Below are 25,137 nucleotides of genomic sequence, written 5' to 3'. Positions count from 1 at the left end.
TTACCCTGTCCAATTTCATAATTGTTCTTCTTAATGGAGAAAAAAGAAAGAGAATAACTTATTTCCTTGGCCCTGGATTCTTTCTTAAATCCCCTGTGCTTTTTTAACACTAATTGCCTCTAGGGGAAGAGGTTCATTGATTTATTCATTATGGGGCTCCTGGGCTTAGATGCCAATAAGATTTTCATTGGCTAATTCTTTTCATAAGTAGACCACCAGGTCCTTCTTCCTAGTTTGTCTTAGTCTGGAAGTTCAGCTGAAACCTGTCCGTCATTGGTGGCCTTGCTGGTATTTGAATACCGGTGGCATGGCTTTCAGCATCACAACAACACACAAGCCCCCACAGCACAGCAAACTGACAGACAAGTCAGGAAAGGTGTGAATCACCATACTTATTCAATCTGAATGCTGAGCAAATAATCCAAGAAGCTGGACTGTATGAAGGATGGGGCATCAGGGTTGGAGGAAGACTCATTAACAACCTGTGTTATGCAGATGATACAACTTTGCTTGCTGAAAGTGAAGAGGACTTGAAGCACTTTCTGATGAAGATCACAGACCATAGCCTTCAGTATGGATTACACCTCAAAGTAAAAAAAAAAAAAAAAAAAAATCCTCACAACTGGACCAATGAGCAACATCATGATAAACAGAGAAAAGATTGAGGCTGTCAAGGATTTCATTTTGCTTGGCTCCACAATCAACACCCATGAAAGCAGCAGTGAAGAAATCAAAAGACACATTGCACTGGGCAAATCTGTTGCAAAAGACCTCTTTGAAGTGTTGAAAAGCAAAGAAGTCACCTTGAAGACTAAGGTGTGCCTGACCCAAGCCTCGCATTTTCAATCACCTCATATGCATGTGAAAGCTGGATGATGAATACGGAAGACTGAAGAATTGACACCTTTGAATTATGGTATTGGCAAAGAATATTGAATATACCATGAACTGCCAAAAGCATGAACGAATCTGTCTTGGAACACACACAGCCAGAATGCTCCTTAGAAGCAAGGATGGCGAAACTTCGTTCTCACATATTTTGGACATGTTATCAGGAGGAAACAGTCCCCTGAAAAGGACATCATGCTTGGTAAAGTAGAGGGTCAGCAAAAAAGAGGAAGACCCTCAACAAGGTGGATTGACACAGTGGCTGCAACAACGAGGTCAAGCATAACAACAATTGTGAGGATGGTTGTCATGGATTGAATTATGTCCCCCCCAAAATGTGTGTATCAATTTGACTGGTCCATGATTTCCAGTATTGTGTGGTTGTCCTCCATTTTGTGATTGTAATTTTATGTTAAGGTGTGTTAAGGTGGGATTGTAACACTCTTACCCAGGTCACATTCCTGATCCAATTTAAAGAGAGTTTCCATGGGGTGTGGCCTGCACCACCTTTAATCTCTCAAGGGATAAAAAGGAAAGGGAAGCAAGCAGAGAGTTGGGGACCTCATACCACCAAGAAAGTAGTGCTGAGAGCAGAGCATGTTCTTTGGACCTGGGGTCCCTGCTTGGAGAAGCTCCTAGTGTGGGGGAACATTGATGAGAAGCCTGACAAAGAAAGCCTTCCTCTGGAGCTGACACCCTGAATTTGAATTTTTAGCCCATTTTACTGTGAAGAAATAAATTTCTCTTTGTTAAAGCTGTCCACTTGTGGTATTTCTGTTATGGCAGTACTGGTTGACTAAGACAATGGGGTAGGACTGGGCAATGTTGCATTCTGTTGTACATAGCGTTGCTATGAGTCAAAACCCACTTGATGGCACCTAACAACAACAACAGGTGCCAATAAAGATGCTATGTATGCCCTGAGGTTGGTAAGATAAAAATTCCTGGTCTTAAGTAGTTTAATATAGGAGGAGAGAAATAAAAATAATCAGAAAAGTGGAATATGAGCAGAGGTGCTAAAAGCACAGGGACTGCATGGATTTGCCAGAGCTCAAACCTAGGAAGGGCTGCTCTGGTTGGTTGTAAAATTTGTGTACTGCATTCCACAGAGGTTCTGTTCACAGAGACCACAATCTGTATAGCTGTATGCAGTGTCCTGAATCCTGGATCCACTGTTTATTAGTTCTCTATCCTTGCTCAAGTTACTTAAGCCCATTAAAACTTCGTTTAGTTGCTGTTGAATCTATTTCAACTCATTGCGACCCCATGTGTTACAGAGAGGGGCTGCTCCATAGGGTTTTCTTAGTTGTAATCTTAATGGAAGCAGATCGCGAGGACTTTTCTTCTTTGGTATAGCTGGGTGGGCTTGAATTGCCAACCTTTAGGTTAACAGTAGAGTGCAAACTATTTGCACCACTGAGGGACCTTCCAACTCTGTAGAATGAGAGAAATATCGTCTATTTCATAAGGCTGTGATGAGGTTTAAATAAATAATCACCTAATGTACTTATCCCAGTGCCTGGCACATATTAAGTGCTTGAAAATGTCATTATTAATAATAAAAGAGTTTTTATTAAATTTATTTAATTACCATTAAATTAACATGGTAATGCTCTATGGAAGCACAAGGAGGGCTGTGCATTAGTTTTTTACGGTTGCTATAAGAAGTTGTCACAAACTGGGCAGCTTAAAAAACACACACATTTATCCTCTTACAGTTATGGATGTCAAAAGCCCAAAATGGGTATTACTGGGCCATAACCATGGTGTAGGCAGGTCTGCAATCCCTGCAGACTCTCTAGGAAAGAATTCATTCCTTTCCTCTTTCGGCTTCTGGTGGCTGCCAACGTTCTTTGGCCTATGGCTTCATCACTCCAATCTCTGCCTCTGTGGCACATTGTCTGTTCCTCTTTTGTGTACAATTCAAAAAAAAAAAAGAAGAAAAAAAAAACCAAACCCGTTGCCATAAAGTCGATTCCGACTCGTAGTGACGCTATAGGACGGAATAGAACTGCCCCATTGAGTTTCCAAAGAGTGGCTGCTGGATTCCAACTGCCAACCTTTTGGTTAGCAGCCAAATGCTTAACCACTACACGACCAGGGCTCTCTTTTGTGTATAGTCACATAATTCCATTTAGGGCTCTCTCAGATATTCCAGGATAATCTCCCCCTCACAAAATCTTTAATTTATTCACATCTACGAAGCCTCTTTTGCCGTATATGGTAACAATCACAGGCTCCAGGAATTCCGACCTGGATATCTTTGGAGGCCATTATTTGGGGGCACTGCAGGCCGCTTAACCCAGTTTGGAATGGGGTGGGAGAGGGAATGTCAGAGACACCTTCCCAAAGGAGCTGATTGCGAAACCCAGTTGTGAAGGTGAGCTAGGAGTTACCCTTGCATCCCAGATGGGGAAGCAGTATGAAGAGAGTGACAGCGAGAGAAACCAAGACATGCCAAGACATGGTGAGATTGTTAAAGTAAAAATTTTTTAAAATAGTATTTTGTTGTATTTTTGGTGGAAGCATACATAGCAAAATGACTTCCTATTCAACAGTTTCTACATGTATTACTCAGTGGCATTGGTTACATTCTTCACATTGTATCAATATTCTCATTATTTCTCTTCCCATTAACCAAATCTCACATCCCCCCAACATTTCATGTTAACGTGAAGTTTCTTTTTTTTAATTGTGCTTTTGATGGTGTACTTAGCAAATTAGTTTCTCATTAAACAATCAATACACATATTGTTTTGTGACATTGGTTGGCAAAAGTAAAATTTCTTGACTATTTTCCTTAGCTGTCACACCATTGAATTTATTCTTGCTCATTTTTCCTTTCTTAAACTCAGAATTACTTTACTTTCTAAAGTTTATTTAAGTTTTGGAACTCCAAGGATAACTTTGAGCAGGTGTCTCCTTCCTCTGTCACGTTTGTTGCAAATGACCTATGTCTTTTAAGTGTGGTAGATCCTCCCTTTCTTGGCACCTAGAAGGATAAGGGCTACTTAGTACTACAGGGGCTGTGAATATAGCTCCTGGTCTGAATGTGGGCCACAGTGCTCTGCTCAGTCCTGCAGTGTTTTAAAAAACGGAAACCTGTTGAGAACTTTAGAAAAGTCCGGAAATTAATACAAAAAAATCTAAATTCCCAACTTCTGTTGAAAATGAGACAATGTGTCCCCATTGACTTGTGTTCTGGCTCAGGCTGAAACGACAGTGTTCCAGTTCACAAGGTTCCCACTGCCAGTTTCCCTGTCTCTAGGACAGAATCTCCGCGGCCATTAGGTGGCACTGTGGTTTTCCTTAAGGAGCTCTAGTGGTGCAGCCATTAAGAGCTTGGCTGCTAACCAAAACTTTGGCAGTTCTAACACACCAGCTGCTCTGCAGGAGGAAGATGTGGCAGTATACTTCCGTAAAGGTTACAGTCTAGGAAACCCTATGGGCCCTGTCCTATAGGGTTGCTATATGTCAGAATTGACAGCACCCAACAACCAAAAACCCATTGCTGTGGAGTGGATTCCAACCCATAGTGACCCACAGCGACCTTAGAGGACAGAGTAGAACTGCCCCATAGAGTTTCCAGGGAGTGGCTGGTGGATCTGAACTGCTGACCTTTTGGTTAGCAGCTGTATCACTTAATCACTGCACTATCAGGGCTCCAAACAACAGCACTGTTAAAAAATGGACACAAAGATGGCAGTGTTTTTTTTTTTTTCCCCCATGTGGTGGTTTTCCTTAGAGGAGAGAAACCAAAAGTGGGAAGAGGAAAGCCCAAGTAGGTCATGTTTCTCATTCCAGGCCTGCTCCACTCAACACCTTACCTTCTCTTCCTAGTCTAGGCTTTCGTGTCTTGACTCATATTTGTGGAGCTGTATCCTTCCTGCTTTTTAGCTTCTCCCTTCCTACTCAAAAACCAAGAACAAGGGCAGAACAATGAAAACGCAAAGACAATTGACGAAAAACAACATTGTTTACAACTGTGGTCTCAGGCCTCTGGCTTCTCTTTTTCTGGGGAAAGTGCAGTTTCTGGAATAACAGAGGGCAGCAGCGAGAAGAGAGAACTCCTTTCGCATCTGGGGTCAGAGTAAACCCATACTGACTGTCAGCAGATGGTGCGGGAAGATCACCTCCAGGTGTACTTACTAAAGAACAATCAAACCCAATATTTACTGCCTCAACATTCTAGCATATTTCTTTCCTATTTTTCATTTGTGTACAGGAAACAGGATTGGAATACTGTTTTATAGTCTCTACTTTTCACTTGGCAATATATATAAGCATTTTCATAGTCATCATTGAATATTATGTCATCATTTTAGCAATGCTAATGTTAAGATGGAAACCCTGGTGGTGTAGTGGTTAAGAGCTACAGCTGCTAATCAAAAGGTCGGCAGTTTGAATCCATCAGGTGCTTCTTGGAAATCCTACTCTGTCCTCTAGGGTCGCTACGAGTCTGAACTGATGGCAATGGGTTTAATGTTGAGTGTTTTCTTATATAGATGGTACGTAGTTTACCCAGTCAATTATCCATTGTCAAGTGTTTAGTTCCCTCCTTGATCTTTTTGCCCCTATAACCAGTACTGAGGGGGCCCTGGTGGTACAAATGGTTAAGTGCTAGACTGCTAACCAAAAGGCTGGCTGTTTGAACCCACCCAGAGACCGTTCAGTTTTCACCTGATGAGACCTGGCAATTGGCTTCCATAAAGATTGTTGTTGTTGTAGTGTTCTGTTGAGTGTTACAGCCTAGAAAATCCTATAGGGCAGTCCTACTCTGTCACATGGGGTTGCTATGAGTCGAAAATGACTTGTTGGTACTCAACAACAATGACGACAACAACAAAAACAACAAAAAGCAGTGCTGCAATACACACTCTCATGCACTCAGTAGAAAGCATGGACTCTGGAGTCAGAGTCATGGGTTTAGAGTTTAGCATCTCCACTTACTCTGTGTCCTTAACCTTTAAACCTCATTTTCTTCATTGGTAAATTGGGAATAAATCACAGACCTGCATCAGAAGGTTTATTTATTTATTTACTTTATTGTGCTTTAGGTGAAAGTTTACAGAGCAAATTAGTTTCTCATTAAACAATTAATACACGTATTATTTTGTGACATTGGTTGCCGACCCTATGATATGTCAATACCCTCCCCATCTCGACCTTGGGTTCCCCATTTCCATTTGTCCAGCTTTCCTGTCCCCTCCTGTCTTCTTGTTCTTGCCCCTGGGCTGGTGTGCCCATTTAATCTCTTATACATGATTGACTATGTGTGTTATTTTTTGTTTTATAGACCTGTCAAATCTTTGGCTAAAGGTTGAACCTCAGGGGTGACTTCAGTACTCACTTAAAAGGGTGTCAGCAGCCCTACTCCCAGGGTTTCTCCAGCCTCTGTCAGGCTAGTACATCTGGTCTTTTATTGTGACTTTGAATTTTGCTCTACACTTTTCTCCTGCTCTGTCGGGGACTCTCTGTTGTGATCCTTCTCAGACCGGTGGTAGCCCGGCACTATCTACTTGTGCTGGACTCAGTCTGGTGGAGGCTGTGGTAGTTGTGGTCCATTAGTCCTTTGGACTAATCTTTCTCTTGTGTCTTTGGTTTCTGTCATTCTCCTTGCTCAAGATGCCATGGGATCCTAAGGTGTTTTTGAGAATTAAGTACAAATGTGTGTAAAACCTGTAGCACATGGGCTCGTACATGGTAAATGCTCCATAAATGCTGGCTGTTCTTGTCCATCTTTGCCTACATCTTTGATTTCTTCCTTAAATTCTTAGAGGTGACATTGCTGGTCAATAGAGGTTATGCACATATTTGAAGGCTTTTGACGCACATTGCCAAATCGTCCTTTCTAGATACTAGTTTATACCCCATCAGTAGTATACGCAAGTGTCTGTTTTTAGTACCTTCAACACTGGGGATTATTGTTTAAAAAAACATTGCTAGTAGCTCCATGTTTTAAATTTGCATTTCTTTGCTTACTAGTGAGGTTGAATGTTTTCCATAGGTTTATTGGGCATTTTATGTTTCCTTTGTGAATTGACTTTTTATGCCCAGTTTTATATTGGGTTAGTAAACTCTTCTTTATTTCTCTAAGAATCTTTATAAAAGGATATTAAGCAAACGTATTTGCCATTTATGTCAAAAATAATTCATTTCCAGTTTATCACTTGCATTTGAATTTCACAAAGCTGCGTGCCATGTATTTAGCAAGTGACTTAAATCCTCTAGGTCTCAGTTTCCCCACTGGGAAATGAAGGGGTTGGATGGGAAAATTGCTGTCTCTTTCCAGATTTGAAATGTTACGATTTTACATAAACATATTGAATGTTTGGTATACACTGTTATTTATCACACCACGTTTTACATGAACATAAGATAGTAAGAAAATAGTATCATTATATGTAGTTATTATTATATATTAGTTATACAATTATTATTCTCTAAGCTACTTTTTAAGCTACTTTGGGAAACCCTGGTGGCATAGTGGTTAAGTGCTACGGCTGCTAACCAAAAGGTTGGCAATTCGAATCCACCAGGCGCTCCTTGGAAACTCTATGGGGCAGTTCTACTCTGTTCTCTAGGGTCGCTATGAGTCGGAATCGACTCGACGGCAGTGGATTTGGTTTTTTGGGTTTTTGGGTGGGTTAAGCTACTTTGGTATGACATTAGACCTTTGAGCAGATAGGCTCTCAGTAGGTAATGCTGTTTGAAGGAGTTATATGTGACATACACACACACATATCATATGATACACACACTTATTAAATTTAATAAAATTCTCCTAAGTCACAAGAATTAAAAATCTCATATATTTGTTATTTGTGTCGTACTAGGTGAGTCGTTTATTATTCTCCTCTAAGGAATTTTTACTTTTGCATCATTGAGGCTACTAGAACCTCTACCAGTGGTTCTTTTTGTTGTTAAACAGGTATTTGACGCAACGAATACTACATATTCTAACTTTAAGAGCGACTTTTTGAAGAGGCTGTCAGCTGAGGTTCCTGTTGCCAGTAGCCCAATTACCACAAGATGGCAGCAAAGCCAAACCAAGGATATGGCAGCCTATTCCTTTGGGGAAGGGTATTCAACCACCGACCTCCCAGAATCTCCTGAATCAGTGCTGAAGATGACTGTTGAGAAAGAGACCTTGATTCAAGGTGAGGTGTTAGGAATATAATGCCACAGCCTTTTTCCGAGATGTTAAAAAGGGATGTATTCCTGAGACAATCTGTCTGGTAGAACTGTTCAGTGTCACGTTTAGTCGATTACTTTTCTACTTTTCTTTTTTTCCTCCTTTTGAATAAGAAACTTCCAAAGAGGTGTGTGTGTGTGTGTGTGTGTGTGTGTGTGTGTGTGTGTGTGAAATAAAGACAAAAGAAAGTTTGTTGTGTTTCATGTACATTCCTGAGACCTCCATGGCAGATAATTGCTTTTATAAAGATAGGTAAGTATATATGGATATACGTATGCACTTCCTTGGTTTGCAAAGTATAGAATTTTTTGCTTGTGGGCAGGGATGGGGAATGGGCACAGAACCCCGGCCTGATGAGCAGGGATGGAGGACCATCCTGACAGAGCCTTGACATACAAGCTCTCTTTCTGAAATATGTAATTCTCACTTGGGCACAAACAACCTTTTTATTCCCATTCTTCAGGTGTAAAACTTCCCATCCTTCAGGTGCAAAACCTGATGTAAGGCATGTCATCTTGTGATTTAATTCCCATTCTTCTCTTTAAAAATGCCAGGCAATTCTTCTCTTTAAATATCCCTGGCAGCCTAATTCCTTGACTATTCGCGTGTTTAGCTAAGACAATTACTATTCACAGTAGTCTACTTCAGTGATAGGAGACACAAGGCCTTGCAGTTCTGCAGCTTGAAATGGAGCCCTGAATCAGTTTTAAACCAGTACAATTCCCAGGTAGCAATAAGTAGCCATACTGAAAGTAGCTGACTGGAGCCATGGGAGATCAGGGTTATATGAAAGATCATTGTTATGGCTATCTTCCGAAAGAAATCTTTTTATCTCATTGTAATTAAGGGGCGGTTTTCATGCTGATTGTTTTAGAGGAATTTCTGGCTAAAATTAGGGGTTCCCTTTTCCTTTCTTGGCCCTATATTAATTTTTTGGTCCTCTTTATAAGGCATTACATGAAAAATTCAGAATTCCAAAAGGCAGACATCAGTCAAAAGTTTTACAAGAAAGTATCTCATTTTCTACTGAAGTTGGTAAAAAAAAAAAAAAAATTATTGGGTATTAATCAGGTACATTAGTTTCTCAGGGCTTTGCTGGTGGGGTTTCTTTCTTTTTATTTCAGAAGAGTGAGTACTAAAGATCCTTCCATCCTAAAAGATGTTCACTTGCAGCCATGCTTCGTGGACAAAACCTGAGAGGCCCCTGCTTCCTTAGGCTGGTAGACCTGTTCTCTTTGCTTGTAATTGGGATGGTTGTCAGTACTAACATCCAATTGCATCCTTTTCTTTCTCACTTGAAGTTCTGAGAGTTGGTTTTTCTGCTTTATATTCTTCTAGAAGTGTCACACACACACACACACACACACAAGCCAGCATGTATACTTTCTGAAGACAAAGAGCAAGATCTAAAACTTTGGAGAACATCTCATGTTTTCATCCCCCTTTCTTGATGGAAGGCATATCTCTTAGCTTTCGAATAGCTCAGGGCTTGATGTGCTAGGCCCCAGGAACACCGGTGACAGGTTATCAAGCCCATTCTGTCCAAATTAAGAAGTGATTGTCACATGGCAAAAGGCCAAGAGTTTCCAGTGGTCTCCAGGTTCCTCTGATGCTTGAGTGATATGCAGATAGTGGGGTTTCAGACGATGATTCCACAAGGTTTTCAGTGCAGTTAAAGGTCTGGCAAAGGATGCAAAACCATTGAAGGGCGTTCTCAATGATGAGAAGAGAGTAGATGTGAATAATGATGATGTGAACACCATTGACTCTCCTGGTATTTTAACTTGGAAAGTACTCCATTGATGTCACCTCAAACTACTCTTACAACATCTTTCTGCAATAAGAAGGTGGAGAGGCAATGTGATTTGCTCTTGATCTTATAGTGAAAGTCAAGGATTGATAAAGCAAGCTTTCCCAAATGATTTCCTGGTAACATGAAGGTAGTGCGGGCAAGCTAGATGCTGGTCGCTCCCTCATTTAAAACATTTGCAACAGTTTGTATCCAGCTGTACTTCAAACGCACAAATCTGGTCTGTGCATGCAGACAAAACACTTCTGCCGCTGCCGCATTTACTTTCTAGTCTAGAGGTCACTGAACCAGTTTCTTTACTTACGAACCCAGCGCTCAGGGCAAGCCCCCATTCCACAAGGATTTTGGAGAGACAAGGCCTGAGCCTTCATAGTCTGCTCACTGGACAAGATGCCACAGGCAAACCTCCAATCAGAGTGTTATCTTGTTTCAAAAACCAAATTGAAAGCTAAATTTTTCTCTTGTAGAATCCTACGAAGAGCCCTTGAAGACCCCCATCAAAGGGAGCTTTGAAACAAATAACTCTGTTCTCCATTTTTGCAAGACACCTCATTCACTGGACAGAAGCTGGAAGAAAAACGTTGCCTCCAAAGGCCAGGTTGGTAAAGACAGAAAACTGAATCTCAGGCAAACTGAGTGCCAAATGTCAGGAAAGAGCTAGCTTAGCTGCCTTGCCAAATCAATAAGGAAAAGATGAATTCCTGATAGAAATAAACGAGTGAGTGAAGGACGTGAATAGAGGCATGCCATAAAAGAATGAAAATGTCTGATGAATGCAAGAGAAACTAACAATCGAAAAATAAAAATGAGAATAGACCTGAAACACTGTTTTTATCAAAGAGGTAAAGATTGGAAATATAGCTATACGTGCTGTGGCATCCTTCGTCTCAACCACAAGATCTTTTGCTGTGGTTGTTTCTAGCTATTTGGTGACTTGTTCTGTCCTTTGTGGTCTCTCAGGATAAGTTCAATTCTTCTTCTGTAAGATCATCTTTTAAACATGTCTCTTAAGTCTTTGTTGTTCTTGTTGTTTATTTCCTGACTAGGTGTGTTTAGTTTTTTTTTTTTAGGTACGTCTTATTGGTAACAGCTTTAGGATCTTAGGGTCCTGCCTTAAATTCTTTTGTCGTATTAAGTATCAGAAGCATATTTTCCGATTTATCAGATCCAGTGGAGAGCTTCTGAAGGGATCAATATTTCGTTTTGAAAGTTGTGAGCTGGAAAATGCATAAATTCTCAGTTTAGGCAATTACTTATTCAGTGTGTGCCTCCTTCTGTGTTTGGCATATATATCGTGCTAGAGGAACAATACAATATTATGAAAATAAATTTTAATTCTTTTACCCTTTTAAAACCCTATGGGGCAGTTCTACTCTATTCTATAGGGTTGCTATGAGTTGGAATTGACTGAGACATACGATCCGAGCTGCGGTGATCCAGTGATTATTGTACACTTAAGATCAAATATATTGTGAAGGAGAAAAAAAAATCTGCGCTTTAATCACTCTCTAGTACGCTTTTAGAAAATTACAATAAGTACTTTTCTTTCCACTTATTATTAATATTCCTATCTGTTTGTGATTGAGATTGGATGTAAGAATGTCAGAAGTGCCCTTTATATATTGGCCCATAGAAAGAGTAATCAGATTTTTATGTGCGTTATACTTTAGGCAAGTTATCTAGGCTCTCTGTGACTCGGTGTCCCCAGTTCTAAATAGGTAGAGTTGCTAAAAAAGACCTTTTAGATGATTAGTCCAATCCCACATGTTACAGATGAGGAATATTGAGACCCAGAGAAAATTCTAGAAGCCAACTGAGGGAACATCTCTGGGTGGAGAGCTGAGAGACAGTCTTTGAAAGGAATTTTTCTTGCAGCAAGCGATCTTAGTAATACTCAGCTTTATTATTTTGGGGAGGCCTTATAATTTCAGAGCGTAGTAGAAATATCACGAGGTTTTCAATTCTTGCAGATTTTGAGGATTTTACTGGCTTATGGTTGGTTTCCAGAGCCCTGGTGGTATAGTGGTTAAGAGCTCAGCTGCTAACCAAAAGGTTGGCAGTTTGAATCCACCAGCTGCTTCTTAGTGCCCCTGTGGGGCAGTTCTACTCTGCCTTATAGGGAGGGTACCTATGAGTCAGAATTGACTTGATGCAACAGGTTTTTTTTTTGTTTTGGTTTATGGTTGGTTTCCAGGCTAAAAGGATTTTTAGGTGAGAAGATTAAAAAAGGATTTTATTTTAGCTGGGTAATACCTGCTCTATGTTGGAAAGATTAGGGAAAACATAGATAGAATGCCCAGCACTGCTTGGTACAGAGTGGCTACTTACTACATAGCAGCAATTATCGTGTTGGTCTTGACTAGGTGGAATCTTTAACGTTCTAAGTGAATTATCCGTTTTAACTCTAAATCACGCATCACATCTGAAATGTACACTCTTCTAAAGAAGTGTTCTCTTTATGTGTATGTGTTTGTTTGCAGAAATGTTTAAATCAGCTACTTTCCATCCAGAAACAGGCTCACCAGGATAAGGGAAAAATGCAGCTCTGTGAGCAATCACATTGTGTTTGGAAAGGTATGGGGCAAAGGTTTCCTGTTTGTCCTTCTCTCCCTGCCTCCTTTATTTCTGTCTTATTTTAAACAGATTAATCTTTGCATTTATCAGACTAAACCAACATAATTGTAAAATTTAGATAATTCTCACGGTCCTCTGCCCTAACCATTCCCACACTCACTACTTCCTAGAGGCATCTACCGTTACCTCTTCCAGCTATTTCCTCTGGTATTTACATTTATTTTCTAAATAATATTTGTAAATTGCCTTTTTTTGTTGTTGTTGTTGCAATTTTAGACTTTACCAAGGCATAGAAAGTCCTGCCTCATTTCCCCTTTTCAGTCTCTTGAGATTGTTACATCCCACCTGTTTTAGTAACATTAGTAGTCAATGGTCACACTATATTACTGTGTAACTATTATTCATGCCAAATAGTACACTGTAACTACACCAGTTTTCTAGTATAACTCTTTGTTTTTCCTGGAATTAAAAGTTGCTTTATTATTATTATTTTTTAAAGTTGCTTTATTTTTTATTTGCCTAGATAGCTATGAAACTGTTAATGTTTTCCATAAATTGCCTCTTAGAACTTCGTACATATTTATTCTTCATGCCTGTTTCTCAGCTGTAACAGAGAATGCTAATAGAGAAGGTACTTCTACTATTCCAATATTCTAAGATATTTTTCACTGGAAGAAACTGACCTGAATAATTCTAATTAATTACCTTATTAAGGCTACCTTATCCCTTCTAGTTATGTCATGTAGTGCCAGTTTGGCAAATGGCCAAAATAAGGAAACAATGTTAGAAAATCTACATTTAAAGAGAGGAAATATTGCTGAAATTGTCAACCACCTTTATTCTAAGAGCTAATTATTTGGAAATCTGAATGATTTGAATGTTTCTATTGCAACATTTCAATTAAATCATCACTTGAAAGAGTTAAGAGTTGGTGAGAATGGTGCTTTTTTTTTTTTTTTTTAAATTTTAGCCCTCAGTGATCTTTTTTTTTTGTAGTGCTCAGCTGAGTATTTCTAGTAATCTTGTAGTTCTGCACACAACTGCTGATTTTCACAGCTATCACGAAGGCAGGAATTTATGGGAACCTCTCTTGCTTTTATCAGAAGCCCTCTGATGATAGACCACAAGCCACTTGGGTGGGCTTGGTTCCTGTTGTTCACGTTATGACCTGTTTGATCACAAGTAGAGTGGTTGGAGAGATGAAAAGGCAGTGGCCTGTGGTTTGCACTTAGCAGGGTCTTTTGATGAGAACCTAAAATTCAGCAGAAGATATAATCCTGACCTCAGATAGTCATGGGTAAAGCTAGCCAAAAGTAGAACTCTGTGTGCTTTGGTATAGAGACTGTGAGGAAAGAGCCACAATCAATAAATCAACAACAAACATTTACTGCTAAAGATTCAGAGTAGGGCTTAGGTCTACCAAGTAAGTGTTGGTGTGACAGACATATGGGCAAAAATCACTTTGGTTTTAAAATCTCAAATGACATATTAAATATTCAAAGCACGATGTAGTACGTGTGTGTGTTCTTCACAAGATCTGTCACCTACATTTAGGTCTGGCACATATATATTTTTTATTAGAAAATGCCATTGAATAATTTTTCAATATTCTTGTTTAAATTATTACCAAAGTCCTCTTTTTCCCTTTCTTCCCCTGCTCTTTGTAAATCAGTTTTTTCGCGGTGATCATGTTCTTTTCCATTCAGATATCTCTTCGTACCTGCAAGGATAAATATTATGTTTCCAGGATCACAGAGATATGTGGAACTGTTTTTAGTTTGCTTCTTGTAGGCTGCAGAGATGGAGTCAGAGATGAAGGCTTCCATCTTAAAAGGTTCAGTGATATAAACTATTCCATACTCCAACCAGAAGTGAAGATTCATCTCACTGGTCTTCGAAATGACTACTGTAAGTTATTGTTTAGATAGTGAATTGGAAAGTAGAAATGTTGAAATATACCCTGTGCTCTGGCATGAATTTGAAATTTGATTCTGGAAGAACCAGATGGTCCTTTGTCCAAATGATGTACTGTGCAAATACGATTTATATAGCTGGTTTTTTCTTCTGCAATTTTCATGTTCAGGGATGGGTGGTGGTGTTGGTGGTGGGTTTGAGAACTATACATTTTGTTTTACTATGTTAAAATGAATTGCACTGATGGTGGCCTATTCGTATGCATACATGTTTGAACATGGGTAAATCTGATCATTCAAACAACCATGATGAGTCTGCTTTTATATGCCTAGAATTGCGTTAGGGAATGCTGGCCACACAAAATAAATTCCTGCTGCTTGCAGAGCTTGTAATGTAGTTGGAAGGGCAAATATGCCAAGGCAGAGCACGAATAATGAATTGTGGGGTATAACTGTAAGGAGCTCAGCAAACTCTGCAGTTGTCAGAAAGACTTCATGGAGTTATTCAGACTTGAGCTAGGTCTTTATAGATGGGTAGTACTTGGGGGAGGGTGGAAGGGAGAAGGAAAAGCATTTCTGGTGTTGTTAACAGCACAAACACTTCTCGGTGTCATAAATGAGCCAGTGACCACCTCTTCTAGGTATACTTGAGTTGGGTATTATTTTTGGTTAGAAGCGATGGTGACATTTACCAAAGAGATAGCCTAGGTCCAAGAATATCTCCATAAAAATCACATGCTTTTAATTTTTAGTGATCTTTTGGGTGAATTCCATGTATCCTAATAAATGATTGATGAAGTTGCTAAGTTCTATAAATGCCTTTAAATAAGTATATTTGGGCATAAAGGACAAGCATTATTGCTTATTATTAGACTGGGAGTTCTGCCACCAGATTCTATTTCAGTTTTCAGTTTTGAACTTCTGGCAATCTGCTTGGACCCTTAATTCTATTTTCCAACTGACTGTGGGAAGGTATTAACTTTTCTCCTGTACTTATTTGAAAATATTTTAATTTGACTGTATTATGGGCCTAATTTGAAGTGCTTTTCTTATAGATCTGAATATCTTAGACTGGAATTTTCAAAATCTTGTTGCTATAGCCCTTGGATCTTCTGTGTATATCTGGAATGGGGAAAACAGCAAGATTGAAAACATAGACTTAAGTCTCACTTGTAACTATATATCATCTGTGTCTTGGATAAAAGAAGGGACCTGCTTGGCAGTTGGCACCAGCGAGGGAGAAGTGCAAGTACTGGACAGTTTTTTTTTTTCTTCTTTTCTCATAATGTGCTCTCTGAAATTACTGGGCTAAAATCAACTTTTAATAACAGGTTAATATAAAATAGAAACTAGATCTGGTATTTGAAGCCATGGGGAATGAGAGGATACACCATTCTGGCTCTTTATGAATGAGATATAAAGATACTCTGTTTAAGTTTTCCCCCGCTATCTTTCTTCATTTTTTTTCCCTGTCTTTTTTATCCTCTTTTATTTTAATCTTTTCTCTCAAACTACAGTTGGGCTTGTAGAAGCTCCAGTTTTGGAACTTTGGACAGAGGAAGATAATCTTCTAGTTCTCCTTTCGCATCTCAAACCATGATCAGGAGTAGAGTTCTATAAAATGAGGGAATTTTGTTCTGACGAGGCCTCTGAGCTGGAGATTTTTCAAGTTCCCTTCGATCTAATTTCTCAGATTATTATTATTATTGTTATTACATATTAAAGCAATAGTGTAAACAATATTTCCCATATGTTAGGTGGCTTTAGAGGGCCACAGATAACTCTCACTGTACCTCATCTCTGCAATGATTATTGGATACCGTGAAGGTTATGTCACAATTTCTTGCTTCACAAGGTTTTCATTTCTCATATGAGTCAGAATATCATTTCTAGCTGGCAGGAAAGCAGTATCTTAGCAGTAAATGAAATTTCCAATTCTATGAAATGTCCAGGCACCCAAATTTTACTAATATATTTGTTGGTAATTGTAGGTGGGCCTCCAGGTTTGGTATTACCACAATTTGGAAGGAGCCAGAGGCAGGGATGTATTATCCAATAAGCAGGGTATCCACGGGCTTACTTACTAATGTGTAGTACAGATTTTCACCTGTTTTTCACCACATCAAAGATGTGGTGAAAGAAATCCACGTAAAATTGTGCACTACAGCTTAGTAAGTAACCACAAGCAAGCCTGTGTGTACCTTGCATACTGGCTAATCCACTGCTGCCTAGAGATGTGATCAGGAGAAAGGCCTGGTGAAAAATCAGCCTTTGAAAACCCTATGGAGCACAGTTCTACTCTGACACACATCGGGTCGCCATGAGTCAGAATTAACTTGACAGCAGCTGGTGGCTTTAGAGGTATGATAGTGGTTCCCAGCCCTTGGCTGCAAATTGGAATTGCCTGGGGAGCTTTACAATAAATACCAGGATACCACCCCCACCATTAAATCAGAATTTCTGGCAGCCATAGTGTTTTAGATGCTCCCCAAACCAAAAAACAAAAAACAAACAAAAAACCAAACCTGTTGCCGTCAAGTCAATTCCGACTCACGGCAACCCTATAGGACAGGGTAGAGCTGCCCTATGGGGTTTCCAAGTAGTGCCTGGTGAATTTGAACTGACGATTCAGACTGATGACCTTTTGTTTAGCAGTCAAACTCTTAACCACTACACTACCAGGGTTTCCTATGCCACCAAGGTGAGTCTAATATGCAGTCAGAATTGAGAACTGCTGGTTCAAGTTAATGGTTCTGAACTTTCCCTTAATACAAGGTCTGGCTATATCAACATTAATTGGCTATCACCTTTGAGAAGACAGTGAGATGTGAAAATACCAATATGCATAACTCTGCCCATTTTTTTTTTTTCAGTTATGGGATGTAGTAACTAAAAATCAGCTGAGAAATATGCTTGGCCATTTATCGGTCGTTGGGGCTCTAAGCTGGAATCACTGTTTCCTTAGCAGGTAAGAAGTATCTTATTGGAGACACTTATGTTTGTATCAGCTATTGACTACTGGTGCTGAGTGGGCAGAACAATAATATTAAAACAAGGACCAAAGCCAAAATGAAACAAAATAGGACATTAGACCTAGTACCCATTATGATCCTACCCTCTCAGGTGTCTGGCTCTTCTGCTGACCTAAGTGTGCCAGGAGGCACACAAACCACCGTGCCTCCAACACCTGCCAGGACTGGAATGTGAGGCTCAAGAATCACTGAATTGTCCAGATAAAATGTGAAACTCTTTCCAAGCAAAAATCTCTCTCTCACCAAGTAATTACCTGTTAAAGGGATATTTTGCTGAAATCAAGTATTTATTGCTATCAGTACCGATAATTTTAGAATATATTAAGCTTTCTAGGCACATTTCCAATTCAATCTTTTAAATTATCTAGTTCCAACCAAACCTAACCGGTTGCTGTGGAGTCGATTCCGAGTCATAGCAACCCTATAGGGCAGGGTAGAACTGCCCCCTAGAGTTTCCAAGGAGCGGGGTTGGTAGATTCCAACTGCAGACCTTTTGGTTAGCAGCCTGAGCTCTTAACCACTGTGCCACCAGGGCTCCTTATCTAGTTAAGTGCATTGGTGTGCATCAGGATCACCTGGAGGCTTGTTAAAACACAGTTAGCTGGGCCCCACCTTGGCAGTTTCTGTTTCAGTAGGTCTGGGATGGGCCTGACAATTTGCATCTCTAATCTCCCAAGTCATGTTGATGTTGCTGATCCAGGCGCCACACTTTGAGAATAACTGATTTAGTTTAACTTCTTCCTTTTGGAGAAGAGGAAACAGAAACGTCAAGGGTACAAAGGTCCCCAAGAGAACTCAGGTCTAAAATTGGTCTAAGTATGTATTGTTTTTAATAACAGCCATTCATCTTTATACTATGTTTCTTTAGGTAGATTTAAGTTAAATTCCAAAGCCTTTTTTATAGCTTCTTTAGCCCAAATGTAAGTTTGATATTTTAGTACTACCTGTGGTTATAGGTCAAACTTACCGTTTAAGCAAAAAGGCCTATAAAGGTCTAAGTATTCACCCTGGGAAGTTGTTGCAGTCAAGTCAATTCTGTGCTGGAGTTCATTTCCAGTCTGCACTGTTAAGTTTTGTTCCATTTTCCATGAGGAATATAAAGAGGTCCTTTCTTATAATAATAACAGCTAACTTTTTATGGACTACTGTGTGCACTGTTATACTCTTTACGTGTATAATCTCATTTTAATCACTGTAATAACACTATTACGTGGTTTCCTGCTCCATGTTTTTTCCATATAAGTAAACTAAGACATTAGCCTGAGATCACACAGTTAGTAAGGGGAAGAGTCAGGATTTGAATGCAGGTGGTCTAGCTCCAGAGCCCATACAGTTTTTTGACTTTTAAATTTTTATTGTGCTTTAGGTGAAAGTTTACAGAGCAAATTAGTTTCCCATTTGTTAGTTTGTACATAAAGTGCTTCATGACCTTGGTTGCATTTCCTATAATGTATCAGCACTCTCTGCATTTCTGGCCTGGGTTCCCCATTTCTTTTCTTCCAGATTTTCAACCCCTTCCTGCCTTCTCATCTTTGCTTTTGGGCAAATGTTGCCCTTTTGATCTGTGTAGCTGATTGTTCTAAGGAGCATGTTCTTCTTGTTTATATTATGGGCCTGTTTATTGTTTGGCTGAAAGGGGGTCTCTAGGAATGGCTTCAGTTCCAGGTCAGAGGGGTGTCTTAGGGCCATAGCCTCAGGGGTTCCTCCAGTCTCTGTCAGACCAGTAAGTCTGGTCTTTTTTATGAATTTAACTTTTTTGTTCTACGTTTTTCTCCTGCTCTGTCTGGGTTCCTCTGCTGTGATTCTAGCCAATGCAGTCGGTAGTAGCAGCTGGGCACCATCTAGTTCTTCTGGTCTCAGGAGGCTGTGGTTCACGTGGTCTATTAGTTCTTTGGACAAATTGTTCCCTTGAGTCTTTGGTTTTCTTCACTCTCCTTTGCTTCGTAGGGGAAGAGACCAATAGTTATATCTTAGATGGCCGCTTGCAAGCTTTTAATACCCCAGATGTCCAGAGCCCATATTGTTAACCAGGATGCTCTTCAGTGTTGTGCCTCAGTAATTTTTAAAAATATGATCCTGGACTTTGAGAAACTTCAGAAATACTTTTATTGTAGCAAGTTATTTACATGATTCTTGGAGAAAATTAAATTAGTTCAGAATGAGTTCCTTGTCTTTGAAAGAGTGATACAATTCTCATCATTAAGAGTGGATAGAGACATTATCCACTGATTTTGGGTCATATTGCAGTTGCTGGTACGTTCAGATAATTTTATACTCTTTTTACATATTAGTAGCATTAGCAAGACTAGTAGTGAATCTACAGATTAACAGGAATTAATCTGTTAGAAAAAGGAAATGATAAAGTTTTATGTCTAACATTTTACTATAAATATATACTGAAACCATTTAACTGAGTTAATATAAAATATGCTGAGTTTCAGGAAGCTGGTATTTCCTAGGTCTAATATACAAACCACTACCTGGAAAAATCCAGTAATCTAAATTTATCTTTCTCATGGCTGCCTGAATCATATTAAAATTATTAGATATATCTGTCCAAGGATATCCTCACAGTCTTTTATCTGAAACTCTGTCAGACAAATCTATTTAACTCGTGGACAGAATCACCCAGAGAGAATACTCCGTCCTTTTTAACCCCAGGAATTTCCACCTGGGTTTTGAATCTGTCAGAAGGGATCTTTCAGTAGTTTTGCTTTGATCTGTGATTTCCCCCATGTTCTCAAGTGCTTATGTAGTCAGATGACTAAATTTTTCTGTCATGTAAACCTGCCCTTTACCTCTTGTGTAGTGGATCGAGGCTGGGGCGTGTTTATCACCACGATGTTCGGGTAGCCCAGCATCATGTTGGAACACTTCACCACAAGCAAGCTGTGTGTGCTCTGAAGTGGTCACCGGATGGCAAGCTGCTTTCTAGTGGCTGTAGTGACGGATTGTTGACTATATGGCCCCAGGATCCTGGTGCGAATGCACAGGGTCAACCACTAAAAGTCATATCCCAGTCTACAGCAGTCAAGGTAAGAAATGCAACAGCTTTCTAGGTGTCCTTTTACTTAGAGACTACTGTGTATCCTTCACATACAAAAATGAAACCATTAAGCCAATATTTTGAGATTTTTCTTCCCCCAGAATTTGTTTAGGGTTTTGCCATTGCTCACCTGAAAGGCAATCCTCGTTATACTCCTCTTGAGTCAGAGTTTTTTGGCTGTAAGTGACTGAACCAAAGTCAAGCTTGAGCTTAAACAAAAAAATAAATTTATTTTCTCATGCAATTGGGGAGTGCTAGGGTATGTACAGCTGTTTCAGTCTTGGCTGGATCTAGGACCTTGAATAATGTCATCAGATCCCTGTCTTTTTCATCATCTCTTGGATCTGCTTGTCTCTGTTTAGTTTCATTCTTCAGTCAGACTCCATTTTGTGGACAAGATGGTTCTTGGCAGCCTCAGATTCACATTCTCCCAGATGGGAGATGAGTAAGAGACCATCTTTCTTTACAACTCTAGGATCAAAGTCCCAGGGAGGATGCTGCTCTGTCTTTGGTCAAATTCTCATCTCTGAATTGTTAACTATGGGCACAGAAATGGGCACTCTGACTGGTCAGGCCTGGATTCCATTGCCAGAAGTTGGAGGAGAGTGCTGTGAAGCTAAACCAATATCCCACTATGTTCTACACAATAATTTCCTAATATATTAAATTCTTATTTCTAGTAAAACATATCCTTACTTTCCTTCTTGCTTTTGGTGTCAAATATATATATGTCTTGGCCCCAACATAGTCCCAGAATATTTATCACTAATAATGCAAAGAAATGATTCTGCTTTATTAATGATAAGCAAATTTATGAACAATGTAAGAACTTAAAAGTTATCACAGAGTTTCCTAATAGAGGATGGAATACGTAGTGCTGCTGCTACCGCGTAGTGCTGGCCCAATAGCTTTGGCTTGTGGTTTTTAATGTACATAGGACATTGAGAATGATTTTAGGTCCAAATTTCCACTATTAGTAATTGAAAAAAATCTAGGGAAAATGTACATAAGATACTTGAAGTCATTACTCTTCTGACAGTAATCTTGTTTTTAATACACCCTGAGATCAGCACATGGTTATGTCTAAAAAAAAAGCACAGAAAAAACCAAAAAACCAACAGATAAAAACCTAAACCAAGCAAAACAAGTTAACTTCTTAGATGCCTTGTTGTCAGCAGTTGAATGAATTGAACTACTAAATGAAAGTCCTTTTCAGTAAGACAGAGTTTCTGGAAACTGGTGCAAACCAAGTCTCAGGGAAGCTAAAACTTGGGGAATCACAAGAACAGTCACTAGGGCAATGACTCTCCACATTCTGCCACATAATCTGTTTTGTACTTACTGCAATTTCACTAGCTATAAAATAACATTTTAAACTCCAAGTAATCTTAGTTCAGGATAAAATTAGTGTACTCATTTGATGCAGGTGATGTAAAAAGTTACAACTCTTTATATAAAACTTCATGTCAACACTTTTAAGTGTGCTATAGATGAAAGTTTATAGAGCAAATTAGTTTCTCATTAAACAAAACACATGCTGTTTTGTGACATTGGTTGCCTATGTCAACACTTTTTAAAAAAAGTTATTTGTTGTTGGTGAGAATATATACAGCAGAACATACACCAATTCAACAATTTCTACATTTATAATTCAGTGACATTGATTATGTTCAAGTTGTGTATCCATTCCCACCCTCCTTTTCTGAGTTATTTCTCCCTCCATTAACATAAACTCATTGCCCTCTTTGTTTTCTATCTGTTGAGCTGTTTTCCATTTGATCCCATATAGACAGTTTTTAAAAGAGCACTATAGGGTAATGCTATTCAGCTATATGCATCCCCTCCCTAATGGAATCAGCTTTGTTATTCCCCAAAGCATGCTGGAGATGAATTCGGGATGGACTCGGACTAAGGTACAAGGCCGAGGGTGGCATGACTAGGCCAGTGGCCAAGGCCACGGAATGCCTTAGCAACAAGAAGGAAAACATCTGGGCCTGGACGTGAAGTCCCTGGGTACGCTGACTACCCAAGGGTGTGGGAGAAAAATGATGAGCCTTGGTCCCAGCTGGAATGGTATACAAGCTTGGGTCCCTTGCTAGGTGGTTGCGGAAAACACTCCAGCCGGCCGCCACCGGAGAGCAACTACTTACCCGTGTCAGTAAGTTTCCCTGAACGCATGAATCTGGAAAGGGCTACGTGTCAGTTCTTCGGATTATCTGCCAGGATGCACAGTGAGGGTCTTTCCTTGCTGGGGCTGTCCCCCAACAAGCACAATGCTCGAGCCAGTATGTCAACAATTTTGAACCTTGGAATTTACCTAAAAAATAGTTTGTAAGAAACAAAAGACACTCAAGAATACGTTTAGTACAGTGTTTTTTACAACAGCAAGCAACAACAAACAAAACACAAAAACCAAAAATTCACGCCCTGCCATGCCAGTTCAACCTAATGCAAACCAGACCAAACCAAAACAATAAAACCAACCTAAATCTAGCAACAGAAAAACCAAAATTAATTAGAATACAACAACATGATGGAATATTATGGAATCATTAAAAGTGGTAATTCTGAAAAGTATGTTAAACATGAAAATTATTTATATAATAATTAAAATTGAAAACAAAACAGTATATACATATTTTTCCATATAGAAGATAATATACAAAAATGAGAGTAGTTACTGTGATGATTGACAAGGATGTACGGATTAAAAAAAAAAAACAAAACCATTGCTGTTGAGTCGATTCTGACTCATAGCGACTCTATAGAACAGAGTAGAACTGCTCCATAGGGCTTCCAAGGAGTGGGTGGTGGATTCGAACTGCTGACCTTTTGGTTAGCAGCCAAGCTCTTAACTACTGCACCACCAGGACTCCACAGAAAAATATAATTGAAATATTTATTAAAATGTTCTTTAAAGTTATTGTTATTAGTCATTTCAATTATCAGTATAAATATGCAGTTATACTAAGTTCTATTTTTCAGAGTTAATTGTAGTAACATATATATATATATAAAAGGCAATTTTATTTTCTGAGATGCCTGGGAGTTTTTGAGTTGTAAGCAATTGCATAAAACTTTCTCTTTTATTCTTTTATATGATGACCACCTAGAACTTAAGGACATAGGTAGGTAAACCAAAGAAAGACTGCATTTCATAACCAGATTCTAGGCGTGCATGTGAGCTACTCTAGCAGCAGTTTTTTGCCCTGTAGGATGTGTTGAACATAGTTTCCAGCCATATTATTATGTGACTTTTCTATATTAAAAATACAAACAATTGTTGTCATAATTTGAGGAAGAGTTTTGTTAGGTACCATCACTTTTGGAAGTGATTTCTAGACCCCGAGAAGTAATCCCTGGAGGATACTGTTGCTCCTGCCTTTGGATCGGAGGCTCCAAGTGACCCACCATTGGTGCAGACCTCTGGGATTCCTGCTCACCTGGGTACATCACATTCAGGAGTTCATCTCCTCCAAGGGTGACCTGCTCTTTTATTCTTGGAACTTTAAAGGCCATGGATTGGTGCCCCTGGAAGTCTTCAGTACTTGCTGTTGGAGGAGGAATGAAAGATGGACACTTACATATCTTGGATCTAAACACTGGGGAGAGCATCCAGTCTCCAAGCACAAATTCACAGGTACGCATCTCCTCTGAAGTTCACTGCCATTTTGATTCTTCTAGAATCCTGTGAAAATATTTTGTGATATAGCGTAGAACCCAAACACACCTGACCTTGCCTACTGAATCCATAAGGAATTTCAGTTCTCAAGAACTTCTTTTTATAAAACCTTTTCATCTATGATTTCGAGGTTTATTTAAGTTGTGTTTCCTTTCTTTCCTTCTTTCTTTTCACAATTTCCTCCTTTCTTACCATTGCTTTGACTGTGAAACTTGAGAGCAGCCTGGGCATTCCTGGCTAATGATCACAGTCTACTTAAATTTGTAAGTTTATTGCACCTAAGCCTGGAGCATACTTAATGCTCTGTTTTCTTGGGGTGAGCTTCCCTAGAACTAGTATTAATTCCTAAAACACCTTAACCCCAGCTGTGGACTGGAGAATGGGTGGTGAACAGTTCAAAGTATATTCACAATGAATCAGAAATTCCCACAGTTCTGCATTTTTTGGTCATTACTGCAGATTTGCTCCCTTATCTGGCTACCTAAGACAAAGGAGATAGTGACTGGCCAAGGTGCTCCCAAGAATGACATAACCGTGTGGACCTGTCCCACTCTGGCCAGGTCGGGTGAGCTTTTTGGTAAGTAATGGGTGCGTAAAAGTAAATGGGTGCCGAATACCTATGGCAAAGTAATCTTTCATTGTCAGGAAGAGCTGAGAATGCAAGATTTTACCCCTGTGGCTCTTTGAAGTATATATTTCATCAGAGGAAAAAGGCCTACACCCACCCCACCTCAGGGAGGGCATAGACTAGTGTTTCTGAGTTTGACTAAGTTTGTTTATCATTTAAAATCTCCAAGTCTGTTCCTCTTTGCATATGTGTACGGATGATGCAGTGATGCTCTTGGGCAGTTTTTGAACTCTGGAGTTGGCATCATAACCCATCTTACCTCATTCTGAGGAAAATCAGCAGTGCTGGAATGTGTGGGAGACAAGAAAGTGTGGAAGGGAGAGACATTGTTATATGTGGAGAGACCACGAAAGATCCCAAGACTTCTGG

At 39.5% G+C, this 25,137-nt stretch overlaps 1 protein-coding gene across 1 annotated transcript in view; it reads left to right on the top strand.

Annotated features, from left to right (window-relative positions):
• CDC20B (cell division cycle 20B) overlaps window positions 1-25,137 on the top strand; it is a 72,603-nt gene that overhangs the window by 24,568 nt on the left and 22,898 nt on the right. Inside the window, exons 3-11 of the mRNA XM_023545456.2 lie at window positions 7,820-8,048; window positions 10,361-10,491; window positions 12,374-12,467; window positions 14,259-14,375; window positions 15,436-15,629; window positions 17,254-17,348; window positions 20,222-20,447; window positions 23,973-24,098; window positions 24,600-24,705. Of these exons, the coding sequence (XP_023401224.2) occupies window positions 7,820-8,048; window positions 10,361-10,491; window positions 12,374-12,467; window positions 14,259-14,375; window positions 15,436-15,629; window positions 17,254-17,348; window positions 20,222-20,447; window positions 23,973-24,098; window positions 24,600-24,705 (1,318 nt within the window). The remainder of the gene's footprint in view (window positions 1-7,819; window positions 8,049-10,360; window positions 10,492-12,373; window positions 12,468-14,258; window positions 14,376-15,435; window positions 15,630-17,253; window positions 17,349-20,221; window positions 20,448-23,972; window positions 24,099-24,599; window positions 24,706-25,137) is intronic.

Source organism: Loxodonta africana, chromosome 2 (genome assembly GCF_030014295.1).
Source record: "Loxodonta africana isolate mLoxAfr1 chromosome 2, mLoxAfr1.hap2, whole genome shotgun sequence".
Classification (NCBI taxonomy): Eukaryota; Metazoa; Chordata; class Mammalia; order Proboscidea; family Elephantidae; genus Loxodonta; species Loxodonta africana.
Note: the sequence above shows the minus strand (reverse complement) of the source record. Positions and strands in the feature narration are given on the sequence as shown.